The sequence below is a fragment of the Stegastes partitus genome, unplaced genomic scaffold (assembly GCF_000690725.1).
Source record: "Stegastes partitus isolate 25-593 unplaced genomic scaffold, Stegastes_partitus-1.0.2 Scaffold2197, whole genome shotgun sequence".
NCBI classification, from domain to species: Eukaryota; Metazoa; Chordata; class Actinopteri; family Pomacentridae; genus Stegastes; species Stegastes partitus.
The window spans coordinates 1-14,889 of NW_007579928.1; the positions used below are offsets into that span (position 1 = coordinate 1).

A 14,889-nucleotide genomic window follows, 5' to 3' on the forward strand; every position below is an offset into this window, starting at 1 on the left:
ACATGCCGGATCACAGTCCCGCCGTGCGCGAAGGCCGACAAGCGTAGGGCGAGGACCCGTCCATCGCCGCTTGCGGCTTTAATTGTATTTATATTTGTAATCAGCTGGGGAAGTTTAGTTCAAGTTTATGCTCCATTCACCTGTAGTATTTTGATTTAAACTGTTGACGTGTGGTGCTTAATACAGTGGAAAGTTGTGTGTCTCACTCAAAATAATAGAAAATCAAGTTGGGAGTAATTAAAAAAAACAAAAGTCTCACCTTTATAGTGATCTATGCACGAAAGGGTTGGATAAGCGATGGGTAGTAAATAACTTACAGGTGTTGTAGTTGGTCAAAACAACAGCTTAAATCATATCCTGCATTCCCTTCTGCCCGTGTTAAGTGAGTGTTTTGCATGTGCGGCGGCGTGTCCTCTGCCAGCGCCGCAGCACCCTGCATGCCAGTGATTCCTGCCTATAGGTCAGGGATTTTCACTTGGCTGGGGCCACCAGTTGGGTCCCTGCCTGCTTCCTGCCCCCTGCGCCTCCCTCCGCATCGCCTCTTGTGCCACAGCTGTAACGCTACACCGGCCAACCTGCACTAAAATAACCCCTTTTGTTGGAAAAAGTATTTGATTTCACCTCATCAACTCGATACCTGTGAGAGTTCAAAATAGACCAAGTTTCCTACAAGTTGAACTCCGTGATCGCTGTCTTTGAGAGTCGGAAAGTCAATATAAAACTTGTTCTAAATTAAGTGTTTGAGGTTTCCAGACTCCAAAACTTCACTTGGGGGAATTCTTGGGTGAACACAGCAGATCTTTTCATTACAGAATCAGTAGAATCAGGTTGCCCCCCCTTCTCTTCCTCCCTTCATTTGCACAGACATTTAGTGCTGTAGTGGGACATCTGTGGTACAAATCTGATTGGCCTGGTCAGGGGAATGCACATGATGGGATAAATACGCCAAGGTAAGCTTTTACTCGGGCATCTCGGCAGACAAATTGTCCTGATGTGATTTAGGAAAAGATGCTAATGCGGTTACCCGGTCGCATCCAGCCTCCAACATCTCGGCTGGCTGCCCGTTCCTCAACCTGTATCGCCGAGCCTCATCTCCAGGTCCAGACTCAGTTCTGAGGGGCTTCATTAGGACACAATGAAAAGCTGAAAAACCCCCCCATCGCCATGTCTGAGAAACAGCAAGAGTTCACTGTGTGGTCTGCTCGTCTCACGCAGCACTTTGCAAAGAAGCTGCTGACAGCATCTTTACTTCACCTGATAGATATCTGTAGTTTTTTTTTGCTCTGAGAGAACATCAATAACATCTCCATCACTGTCCATTGGCTTTTTGCAATCACAGGTCAAAGCTGCTGCGCAACGTTTAAACTTGCAGAGTAAATGATTTTAAATTCCTCCTTTTTTAAAATTTATTTTCATTCTTTTTAAAATTGTCCACAACTACTGTAAAAATCATATCAGAAAAATGAAACACAATGTTAACTACCCCGGTCACAGTGCATACTACACTTCACAAAGCCTTACTTACAGTACGGTACCACATGCATGTTCCAGCATCGTTGTGCATACGCGCTAGGTATAGGAGAGAGAGCACAGCAGCACAGACCACAGACACAGACATTTAACACAGTTTCCAGCTTTGTGCATGGCACAGTTCATCTCTATACGGTTTGTCATACACACAGTACTCGGCTACACTCCGACTGACGTTTCTTAAGACACCTGCTATGCTGATGAATGCAATGATGATTTACAAAACAATGTTTGGCAAAGTGGAAGCATTTCACACCCATAAGCAGATTTTCACAAGCATGCGGACGCAATATATTAACAGTCTTTATCTTTTGATTGCTTTTGTACAAGAATCACTTTATAATACATCTTAGTGTAGCTGAGAAAAAACGTCTCCCTTGGCACTGCGACTCATTACAGTAGCTTATGGAAAATGTCAGCTTATATCGGCATTTTTCAGACTACATCTACACTGTTAAGTTTACGGTTTGAGTTTCTCTGTTGCTGTATATAGTGTAAGACAGAAAGACTGGATAAAGAGGTATCAGAGTAAATACAGTAATGACCATAGAACAGACTGGAATTTGAATTCCTCCTCCCTCCCCAGCCCCACCCCAGCCCACTTCTTAGCAGCTACAGCCTCGTCCAGCCGTTCGTGTGCAGTGAGAAAATTAAGAACATAACAGTTTCAAGCCTTTCGCGTACAGTAGATTTCTTTTTCTCACCGAAGCACAGGGAGGATTCTACAGGACGGGATGTGTTAAAGCTTTTGTTCGGGTGCGCCTCAAGAGTACAGTCGCTGCCTTTTCATTTACAAAGAGAGTAAGGGGTGTGTGTGTGAAAGGTGCTGCGTGGAGCTACATTACCTGTGAGTTCCTGAGAAGTGTTTGGATTTATGAAACCTTGTCCTGACTGGATGTCCCTGTCAAGTACAGTACCACCATCATCTAAAGTTTAGAAGCAGGGGGAGACTTCAAGTGTGGCCTCCTGGTTTAACAGTCTCACTCAAATATTACAAGTGCATATGTATGCTGCATATAGTGCACTATAACCACTCCGTCTTTGAACTATGTCTTACTATGCACCTTTACATCTTCTTGATATTGAGAGTATACAGTACGAAAGTTGTTGTGACAATAATGAGTAAAGTGATAGGTTACATGCTTGAATAGTGACAGCTGCTGCCGTGGTCTCAGTAATCCCACCCCCTCATGCACTGTCATTCACACTGCAGCAGCAATACCTGTGGCCACGGCTCTGGATGTCCCACTGCCTCTCTTTTCCCCAACAGTAACTGGGTCAAACGTTAATATGCCCCAGCTACTGTTCCTCTGCAACATCTCCCACTTAATTAAGTCTCTCGCATGGCTGTCACACAACTGTTGCATTCAAGAGGCTGGTTCCGGTCCAGTCGGGGCATTTGGCGAGGAGGCCAGTTTGGGAAAATCCGGCTTTGTTAAGACAGAGTGCAGGTGTGGATTCTCACCTTCACTGACTGACTCTGTAACTCCGGGAGCTACGTGGCATCTCAGCAGCAACACAAATGAGTTATATGTTTGTTTTGTTTGTAATAAGTTCTGTTCTCGCTTTTTTTTTGTCGTTGTAGAATCATCGGCTGCCTCCTCCGTCACAGTCTCTTGCTTGTTGTTTCTTTATTTGCGTGAAAAATATTCCCGTTGCGTGTCAAGCGAACGACACGCAGAGGATCCTGCTGCGCGGTCCAGACTGCTCCTCAAGTGAAGTATTTGCAGTTTGTGGAGTCGATGACGCAGCGCGGGGTGCACTTGAGGTGACCGTATGACCTGCAGGAGAGACAACATTCGGTCAGTTTTTACGTCTCTATCCGTCCATGCTGCAGCACAAGACTGTGTCCACATACGCTGTTGGTATTTACTGTGCTTACCCTGGAAGATATGAGTTACATGTCTGGTATCCAAAGTCTTTTCCATCACACTCCTCAGCCCCTTCATAGCGGTATCCGTCTCCACAGTAGGCGTGTTTACACTCTGTGGTAAGGGGAGACAGCAGGGATGTGGGCTCATGTTATATGTGCACAGCAAAGTACGACCGAGTGGCTATTAAAGAGCATCAAACACAGATACGTGACTTACTGACACAGCCGTCGGTGACAACTCTGTTCCTGTCATCGCACTCCTCCCCGTTGGTGATCTGCACTATCCCGTCACCACAGTAACCCTCATCATCAGGCGCATTTTCCATGGACTGGAAGGGTGTCAGCTGGAATGGAAAAGTCTTAAACAGAGGTTGACACACTTGAGTAAGGAGGAAAACCAGTTTGAAAGTCAGAATGTGTATTTGAAAGAAAAGAACAGAAGATATGCTACAGCAGGGGTCTCGAACTCCAGTCCTTGAGGGCCGCAATCCTGCAAGTTTTAGATGTTTCCTTCTTCCAACACACCTGATTCAAATGATCAGAATCGTTATCAGGCTTCTGCAGAGCTTGATGATGAGCTGATCATTTGAATCAGGTGTGTTGGAAGAAGGAAACATCTAAAACTTGCAGGATTGCGGCCCTCGAGGACCGCAGTTCAAGACCCCTGTGCTACAGTGTCGTTGCATGCAGTGATACCTGGATTGGCAGCCAGCCGTCGATGTCTTTGAAATAGAGAGATCTCTGGTCTTTTCGGAATGCGAGAGCATTGTCTGTGCGAAGGCGCTCCAGTTCTTCCTCATTGCTCACCACAAAGATCTAAGTCAGAGGCAAGAAGAGAATTTACTGACATGTTTTCAATATTTAGCGCATTTTGAATTATAAAGTTTAGTCCTGTCGGAGGGCAATTCTGAAGCGCTGAACGTCAAAATTTAATTTCCCAGCTGACGGCGTTTGTCTCAGAAGCAGCATCCATCTCCCCAGTAGCTGCGCTTTGATCACCCAGCACTTATTTATTTATAATATCGCAATTAAAATGCAATAAGGCGAGGGTTTCTAAAAGATCACAAGTAAAAACAGCTGTAAGTCTGCATGATATCAGACAATAAACGTCTCTGATGGAGAACAGTTAGATCTGTGTTTTGCAGTGATGTGTCATGTTATGTAATGTAAGCATCTGACTGTAACAAGTCATTATTAATATAGTACATTTAAAACAATAGACACTGAGTCATAATGGTTTCCAGTAGAGAAACAAGAATAATGCAACACATTTACCCGCCAAGTTCAAATATTAGGGTTAAGATCCTACAGTATTATTTGTAATACAAATTTACCCAACCAATTTACATATACATGGTAAGATCCTGCAATGCTGTTTGTTATTTAAATGTGCCTGGCTCATTTAAATATTAAAGTTAGGCCCCTATAATAAAGCAAAACAAATAAACAAATACATACAATACAAATGTGTGTAGCAACTCTACAAAATTATTTATTGTACATTTAATTGACTAACTAAAATTAAGGTTAGGACCCTACAATAGTATCGTTAGCCTCATAGCATAATTGCCTAAGTCATTTTTTGGCCAAATTGAGATATTTGCTTAACTTAACTCTCCTATCACTTCTGCATCATCCTGTCTTTCTACCTATGTCATTGGCCAATCACAGCACCTATTAGAATCCAAAAACACTATCTGCCTAAGTCATTTTTTATTTGTTAGACAATTGATAATGGGTCTATTTCTTTTTGCATATTTGTTCACACATCTGGTTGAATGTACTGTTAAAAAATCAATTCTAAATACCAATGTAATTTCTAAAAATTGTGTTTTTTCTTGTTTCGCAAAAACATGAAAATATGACTTAGGCAAGTATGCTATGAGGCTAACGATATATATAATACAAATTTGGCTAAAAGGTTTAAATACGAAGGTTAACACCCTACAATATAATTTAAATGGACCTAACTAATTTAAATATTAATGCTAAGATCTTACAATGATTTTTGATACACATTTACCTGACCAATATAAAAACTAAAGCTAAGAACCTGCAATATTATTGAGCTTAAACATTTAACTTTCTAATATAAGTCGTGGGGTGAGGACCCTACAATGTTATTCATGATACACATTTACCTGACCAATATAAAAACTAAAGCTAAGAACCTGCAATATTATTGAGCTTAAACATTTAACTTTCTAATATAAGTCGTGGGGTGAGGACCCTACAATGTTATTCATGATACACATTTACCTGACTAATTCAAAAATGAAAGCTCGGACCCCACAATGTTATATATCGTCTATATTTACCCGACTAATATAAATATTATGGTGAAGACTATACAGTTTTATTTAATATATAAATTGACCTGACTAATTTAAATATTAGGTTAAGACTCTTCAGTATTATTTATCAAAGAAGGTTAAATACTAAAGTTAAGACTGTACAATATTATTTATTAAACACATTTACCTGACTAATATATAAAAGTAAGGTTAAAACAATACAAAGTTCTACATCAAAAAACCCAAGAAGCCACCGATTTTTTGCAAGCACTTGGCGAAAATACAAGACGAGTCATTCCTCACCGCCGGTACTTTGGGATAGTTTCCTGTGGAGGTGTAATCATCAAAGGGAGAACCGCTGAGAGAGCTGCAGCTACACTTTCCAGGAGGTCCCGGTGGACCACGTGCTCCCTTCGTTCCAACCATGTAGACGCCTACACGCATACAGAGAAGAAAACAAACATAAAAAGACACAGAGTCAAGCCGAGGCTGCACATATAGAGGAGGGTAACAGAATAAAGCAGGTTTACGGAGCTGAAGGTGAAGAGTTGTTGCCAGTTCATTCTACAGTAGCTGCTACAAACACCATATGTCATTAAACGTTTGATTCATCCATCAAGAAGCAAACACAATCAGCTTATTTCCCACACAAACCAGATCAAGACAACAAATGTCACTTTAATTACGTGGTGACATAATATTTGTAAAAGTGCAGGGAGACCGGCCATCTGGGAATCCATTTTAGCCACATGATGTCATGATGAGAGCATCCTGTTTCAAGTGGGGAGATAAGATTTCTCCGGTGCTAAATACGACGGCCGGCGTTACCTCTTGCACCGGTCTAAAGTGTGCTTCCTTTTGCTGACGGGGAAGTTTGCTTCCCCTCTCAGTGGGTGCACAGCGTTTCACACACTCTCACAGAACGGAAAAAGAACCGACTGAACAACATGTCAGTTTTTCAAAACTCCTCGAGGGCTTTGAATCTGCAGGGAGTTTTTTTTTACCTGTGGCAGGTGAACCAGGAGGACCGGGGTGACCTGGAGTTCCCTGTGGGCCCGCTGGTCCCATCGGACCCACGTTTCCTGGGTCTCCTTTCATCCCCTAAAAACAAAAGAAATACAAGGTGGTCAGATTTATAACATTTCCTTTGGAAATGTTTAAAGAGTTTTTTCTCTTTATTTTGCACAACAAAACAAAGCACAACAATAAAAGCACATTGTACAGGTGAGACTAAAACAAATAACCCACAGAAGAAATCGTACCTCAATACGCACTATAAGCAAATGGAAAAGTCATGAATCCACACACATAAGTAAGCAAGAAAACAAAGTAGACGAGATAAACTGTTGGCACATTTTGTGTTGTATGGATATTTATTCATATCATGCATATTTATTTAAAATATAAAAAGACTGCATGTTGCGCTGATTTAAAAAGAGGGACAGAGAGGTCACTTCTATGAAACTTTTTTAAGTTTATGGGGGCAGGTTCAATCAGCACAACCCAAACTGATATTGCCAAATGTAAAGCAGGGACAAATTGGGGTATAATAACATGCATCAGCACTTCTGATGAACCAAAGTTCAGGATTTGGACACTATTTTGCAAAAATACTGTTCCAGCTTAGAGTTTCATCAGTCAATAGGAAAAATGTGCATGAGACCTCTGCAACTGGGTTGTCTCCAATGGAGAGACGAGTTAGATTCGTGATATTTTTTTTCTTTTTTTCATGTAAATTAATGTCTTTTTTTTTTTTTTTTTAAATTTAAAGATAATTAACTTAATTTGAACCATCAGTTCTGAGTGTACAATGTCACATTTTGAACACTGGTCAACTTTTGGGATGCACATAAGAGGAACTATTTAAATGAAAACAATTATTTACTTTGCAAAACATTTATAAACGTATTTGCGTGTTTGCTCACGTACACATAAGCACAAAATAATGGAGTCTCATGGAGTTTTAATGCTTCTTTCTGCTTTGTCAAATCCTCTTCTGTGATCTTTACTGCATGTTCTTAACTTTGCCTGTATGTTCTCCCTAAAACATCCTTGCAAAAAAATGTGTTTTTCTGTGAGCAGATGCCCACTTGCATGCGCCTTGCACCACAAACTGCTCACCTGCTTGCCTCGCTTTCCTGGTCGGCCCGTGGGTCCTCTGTTTCCTGAGATTCCAGGTTCTCCTTTTGGACCCATTTCACCCTGCAACACAAATCTGATCAATTCGAAATTCAGGGGATAAGTGGTGTAATTGTGAAGCCAAAACCCCTGCATGCTTGCTTGCTTATTTAAATGTGCTACTTACTTTTTGTCCAAGCATCCCTGGGAAACCCATTGCACCCTGTGGATAAAGAGCCGTCAATTATACCAACTCAGATTTTACACAACATATGTAGCCTACATCTGACACACTCTACTTACTTTGTCTCCTTTCACTCCGTTCTCGCCGCGGTCCCCTCGAGAACCCTGACGGAGCACAAAACAGTGATGATTTTTAGATGTTAATCTCTGTGTTTCGTACTAAATAGCAATTACTAAAACGGCCACATACCTTCTCCCCTTTATACCCAGGTAATCCCTAGAATGAAAAATGGAACAAGATGAAACCCAGAAGTGCCAAAGTGACATCATTCCACATCAGTCTAGTTAATAAGTAGATGTTACCCTTGGCCCAATTGGTCCTCTGGCTCCAGGCAAACCCATCAGCCCCGGGTCACCTTTCTCACCCTGCCACAGATTAAAACATTAGGATTAAGATGGAGCGGATTGGCTACATTTTTAAAGCACATCCCCCAACCCAAGGAGCAAACCATTAATGCAGATTTTGAACTTAGAAAGCTCTTATTTTTATTACAATCAAGCATCCACATAGAAAAGGTTGTTGGGTTGTTATGTAACACAGTATTTCATTGTACAGGACTGACTGTAAATCATACCTACACTTTTCTACACTGGTCTCATGTGATCCCTCGTTTTATATGATCCACATTATGAGGTCTGACTTACTCACTTTGGCCCCACTTGGTCCCGGCCATCCAGCTGATCCCTGTTTCCCAGGAAGTCCAGGAGGCCCAGTCCGACCCTAACAGGAGGCATCAATTTTAACACGAGCCGAGACGCAGAAATACCTCATAAAAACCCAATAAAACAATTACTGCCACAGCTGAAGGAGCAGTTAGCTCCTTATGAAATCAGGGCCTCTTGTGGCTGTTTTGTTTTGCAGCTTTAAAAAAAAAGAAGAAGAGAGAGGGAAATCTAAGTGCAGTATTTGCTGCATTAGCTGACAGGCAGCTCGCCACGGTATTTATCAGACGCTGCTGCACATGTAGGGGGAGAATGGCTTTAACGAGCGCTGTCACTTTGCTCTCTTTAATTAAATGATGGGCTGTATATAGAACCGGAGTCTGTGCTTGTGGGAAATAAAATGATTAATGACCTGGCTGAAGCACTAAGCTAAATTGCACTGCAGTGCTGCAAAGCTGCTCGGTCAGGCCACCGGCTTGTGGCGCTCACCCACTGGGCTGCTTTTCCTGCTTACCCACCACAGCAGCTGATCATTTAGGAGGTCACTTCTCTTGTACCCGCACTCATCAAAAACTGTGTCCTGAGCTTTCAATAAGGCCGTGCTCCTAATGGAGAGGGAGGGCCGTCTGGCAGGGAAGGCCTGATGCTGGATAGAGATGCGATACGCTCCTCTTTCTGTGCTACTGGAGACCAGCAGCATCCCTTGGCCATAAAAAGAGCCTGTCTCAGCAGCCCTGCACCCCCCTTGCATCCTGTCAATGTGTCTGCTCTGTCTCCTGTCAAGGTTGCACACAATTTCTTGATGCACACAAGCAGGCAGTGGCAGCGCTCTGACTTACAGCTCGCGAGCAGGCGGAGGCACTGTATCTCATTTTTGAGTAAATCCACTTAGCAAAGAATATGGAGTGATTAATGGAGACTCTCACCTTTTGCCCAGGTCTTCCGATTTCTCCCTGACGACGAGATGTGGAGGAGGGGACAAGGACAGCGGCTGCTTAATACACTTTCCAGAAAGCATTTCTCACTCGTGTGCAACAGGTCAATTTGCACTATAAAAATAATGAACAGAATCAGATGAGACTAAGCCGCTTACCTTTTCTCCTTTAAGTCCTGCTATCCCAGGTAATCCAGGTGGACCCTAATAAACATAAAAAAGAATTAAATATATCGTAAATGCTCATAAATCACACAGATAACCATCTAAATTAGTTTTATTGTCCACAACATCCCACTGCAAAGTCACGACTGCTTCTGGGAGCCCACAGATGCAGTTTCAATTAGCTAAAGGCTGAGAGGCCCCCGATTGATTTAAAGAGTGCCCTGTGGGTGTCTTTTCATTTAACGTTGAGATGCTGCTGCAGTCCAGCTGGTGCAGCCCAAGATGAGCAACGAAAGCTTTAACAGTGATTTGTAAAATCTGCTTTTTGCTAATGAAACATTGGATTAGAAGCACCAATTGGACCCAAACGTCTTTATGTCTTTCATCAACAGCGAACACAAACACATGGACACATGCGTGTGTTGGTAATCCCTGGAATTTACGCGACACAGTACGCCTTTCCAAGCAGACAGCTCTTCGGACAGTTTCTGAGAATGATGTGTGGCACACTGGCAGGCAGTGGAAAAAGGCTATTTGTGTCCCAGCTAAATGTGGAGCGTTAATGGGCTGCTGTGTTGCATGGGCCAGAGAAATCCCCATCTCTTGCTCCGCAGGAACTATCAAGTTGGAGAGGATGATGGGGGTAACATGTTGTTGGAGTACTAATTCTTAACATCCTAAATCTACGGAGATCCCAACGTGAAACAGACTGCCTGGGATTGGAACTGATACTGGATCTGGATCTGGAAGTCAAATTGTGGAGGATCTGTTGGAACTGAATACCAAACCTACAGTAGATAGGAAGAGCATGATGTTTGAGGAGAACCTGGTGTCCTACCTGAGGTCCAGGAGGACCAGCAGGACCAGCGGGACCTCGGACGCAGGCAGAACCTTTGCCCTCATTGCCCGACTCAGACTCACCACCATGATGCGAAACGCCTTCATGCTATAAAACAAAAATAAAAATAAAATACTGTATTTTTTTACACTTCTGACAACCTGGGTGAAAAAGCAAAGCTGACTTTTACCGTTCTGGCAAAGTTTGTCAAAGAAGTCTGAAAATCATCCCAATTTCGACAGAACAATTCACAACCTGGTTCTTCCTGCGACCGTCGGTAACCTCATTCGGGGGTCACAAGACAGTGAAGTGTAGGCCTATTTGGACATAACCCAAGGACATATCAACAGTGTGATACTCCACAATAGAAAGTCACATGACTTTGACTCACATGAGCGTGGCGGCGCCAAAGCGAAGGAGGTGGAGGAAACAGTGGGGGTGGAGGCGGACTCAGTAAACAGCATGGGTTGAATCTCTTTTGCTGCTCCTGGGATCTGAGAGCTGTCGTGGAGGTACGCATGCAGTCACAAATTACAGCAAGGAGTTAAAACAGAAGACGAGGTCACGTTTGTGTGCTGTTGAATCCTGACCTCATCATCAACGTGAGAATAGAAATGGTTAATTCATGCATCTGTGTGACAACAAATCCGTTACATGTAGTAAAGACTGGACAAATCAGGGAGGTTTACAAGATGCAGCTTAAGCAACAGGGAAACAGGTGCAAAATATCAAATCATGACACCCATCCAGCAGAATTCCTAGAGCAGATATGAAGTGTCTGTGCCTCTCGCTGAAGGACTGGTCTTGCTATTTATAGAGGCATTTCCAGTCTACCTCATGGGCACCAAGAAAATAAAAACACTGTACGAAGACAACATGAAGCTCAAAAGTAGGCATTTAGAATCCATGCTCTCACAGCCCCTCAGCACCTGTCAATGCACATGTACAGTACAGTACACCCACCTACACACACACACATTAAACACATGCAAGCTCAGGATCACAATATTCCTACCGGCAGGGAATGAAACAAAGCTGTCCAGAAAGGAGGACTGAGCCAGGCCATAGGAAAACCACAGTGGCAGATACAGTCCAAGTGTTAAGAGAGTCATGCTGCTCCAGTTGTAGTTGCCTGACTTTATTTCTGAGCCACAGCAGCCCTCACCCGCTGCCTTTTTCCTCTCCCTCTCTCCTCACCGTCCTCTCCCTCTGCTCCCCTCCCTCTCCGCTCGCTCGGCTCTGTCTCCTTTACGCCCTCAGAAGAGGGTACGCTGACCAATGCCCATTAAATCTTTCCTCCGCATCAGTGTGCGCTAAAATTACAGGAGACAGCCCGCCAGCTGCTTCTAGTGCCAATATTAGATCTCTACTACTGTAGGGGGGTGCCTTTTGTTTTTTACAGTCCTCCGGGGATACATATCAGGGACGAGCTCACAGTTCCTGCAATAGGATTCTGCGCGAAGGGGTTAAAGTGCATTTGTGCATCCTGTGACAACTTTTCTTAACTGCATCAGATTTCAGCCTTTATTGATGAGTGCATCTCTTTTATGCACTACACTGTACATCCTGGTTTCCATATTGATTTTTTACCTTGGCACAAAATTAAACGTCTTCATTTTCATGGAGGCTCCTGAGAGAGCTGTTAAAAAAAAATAAAATCCTGGATATACAGACATCACTTGTCAACAGCACTGGAGTGAAAAATGATGTCTCTAGTCCATTATGTTTGCATAAAAAAAATGCATCACTCACAACTGTAAGTAAGTGAGTCATGTAGCTTGACAGAAATTAATTCAACGACACTTAGCTTTCACTGCATAAAATATATGTAGACACTGCACTTGTTGTTGGAGCTGTTAGAATTTATCTGTCCTTGGTGTGAAATTACAGGGTGCACATTGTTATATGTACATGTGCAAATTAGAAATATACTATAAATGCAACTATGCAGAAGCAGACTTATTGCACAGCTTTGTTTTGTGTCCAACATTACAAGGTTGGAGATCTTCTCTTTTTTGACAAAGGTCCTGAAGATGCAAACGAAACTCGATCCGGTGATAATCTTATTTGGCATCTCAGAAACATTGTTTACTCTCTTTTGCAATTGTTTGTGCAAAGAAACTGATTCTGCAGCATTGGAAGGGGGCAGAACTTCCGTCTTTCAGCCACTGGACAACTAACAGACACCCTCCACCTAGAGGAAATCACATATGTCTTGATAGACAGATTGGAGGAATATAAGATCTGGGGGGCCAATGATCACCTTTTTAAAGGGAAAGTAGACTATTGGTCACTCATACAGCGCTAACATGGAGTGTCATGGGGCAATACACCTCAGGGCTGGGAGGGAGGGCGGGTTTGTATGTCTGTTTTGTTATAAGGAAAAATCAAGGACGCCCCGATTTGCACAATTTGTTGTATATGTACTGGACTTTTTTTGCTTGTTTCCTAATAAAAATATTAAGAAGTAACTGTATAACAATCATGCTGCTAGAGCTTAAATATTTTGGTTGATTTAGGGGACATGAAGTGAGTACAACCCTGTTTAATATCACTTCAGTGTCAAATGTTTCAAAATGTAATCACCTCTCAATAAATACATTCTTTCTAAATTGAACAGTACGGTGCTTCTTCTCATGAACAATCAAAAAGAAATTCTTTAAAAAGACTATATTGGAAATACAGACTCCAAAGTAGAAACTGGAAAAAGAAATACGCTTCTGATTATTGACACATGTAAGAAATCCTGTCACCCTGAAAATAAACTGAGTGCACCTTTAATTGCCAGTCAGCCTCACTGCATGGACATGGTTATAAAACGCCCTGCAAACACGAGAACTTTCTCAGTTTTCACCGTATGGGCCGTGTCCATTTGTGTGTCTACATCATGGCTCCACATGGAAAAGAATTTCCAGAGCAAATGAGAAATCTGATTGTGAGGTGGAAGACAGAAAGAAGAAGGAAGATCAGTGATCAACTAAAAATCTGTTGAAGCAGGAGGATAAAAGTAAGCCAAAGCACCACTAATAAGAGCTACAGTGGTGATAAAACAGGGCCATGGGCGGTGCACTAATTGCACAATCAGCCTCGAAAAAATAGTTGTGCAAGTGCATCAGAACTGGCACAATGGAAATCAGGATATCTGTGACAACTCAGAGCAAAGCATCGACCTTTATGGAAGGCGTCCAAGAAAAAGCTGTTGCTCTCTCTTTGGCAAAAAAATAAAAAAAGCCAGATAAAACTTTAATAAATAATGTGAAATAAAGCCTGGTGAATATTGGGAGCACATTCTTTGATCACATGAGACCAAGAAATTCTCGTTTTTTTGGCTCAGATAAAGTCAAGCTGATGTGAACCAGGCCAAGACTCCCAAAGCAAATGCACAGTCCTGACAGTGAGGCAGTGGAGTGTGATAAAATGGGGCTGTATGATAAAATACAGACGATATTTATAGACGCACCACGAATGCCTGTAGATATACCAAAATACTGTCTGACAAGATGACTCCCAGCCTGCAGAAACTTGGCAGAAGAGGAATATTCCTGCTCTGTAACGATCCAAAGTACGCTGCCAAAACCACACAAGAGTTTCTGAAGAGGAAAAAAAAAGTGAAAACTACACTGGGCCAAGTGTGTCTCCTGACATAAATTCAATAGAACACCTTTGGGAATTTTAAAGAGAAGAGCAACGCAACTCCTCCGGCAAAGTGCAGTCTCTGAAGAAATTTGTGCAACACTGTTGTCCTCCGTGATGAAGGGATTGTCGGGCATCAAAAATAGGTTTCACTGACAAGGTGTGAAATTAGAAGGTGTAAATGTGTGGATGTACGTATGCAAACTAGCAAAGGACACAGAACGCAGCTGTTTGTTGTTTGTTTTATAGCTGATGGGCTGATAATGACATTTGATTTTCCAATTATTGGCATTTATGCTTGGATTTATTATGATGGAGTTGATCTTAACATTAGCTGATCGACTGGTTGGTTAACTGAAAATTTCAAACACTTCTTTTCTTTCAAACAAAGTCTGTGATTCTCAGATGGAAGGATTTTTTTTTGTTCACAGTTTTACATCCATGTAAAAAAAAAAACACCCGCAGACTGTCCTCACCCCCGCAGACTGTCCCCACCCCCAGACTGTCCTCACCCGCAGACTGTCCTCACCCCCAGACTGTCCCCCCCGCAGACTGTCCTCACCCGCAGACTGTCCTCACCCGCAGATTGTCCTCACCC

General features: G+C 42.5%; 1 protein-coding gene across 1 annotated transcript; it reads right to left on the minus strand.

Moving 5' to 3' along the window:
- Window positions 1-1,388: 1,388 nt before the first annotated feature.
- LOC103374283 (acetylcholinesterase collagenic tail peptide-like) lies at window positions 1,389-11,844 on the minus strand. Its single transcript, XM_008304350.1, has 17 exons — window positions 11,674-11,844; window positions 11,050-11,159; window positions 10,659-10,766; window positions 9,815-9,859; window positions 9,648-9,674; window positions 8,708-8,779; window positions 8,362-8,424; window positions 8,249-8,275; window positions 8,119-8,163; window positions 8,003-8,038; window positions 7,819-7,899; window positions 6,702-6,798; window positions 6,001-6,131; window positions 4,100-4,219; window positions 3,621-3,762; window positions 3,413-3,515; window positions 1,389-3,311 (listed from the first exon to the last, which is right to left on the minus strand). The coding sequence occupies exons 1-17, from the start codon at window positions 11,768-11,770 to the stop codon at window positions 3,242-3,244; spliced, it is 1,374 nt and encodes a 457-aa protein (XP_008302572.1). The 5' UTR covers window positions 11,771-11,844; the 3' UTR covers window positions 1,389-3,241.
- Between the last annotated feature and the right edge of the window lie 3,045 nt (window positions 11,845-14,889).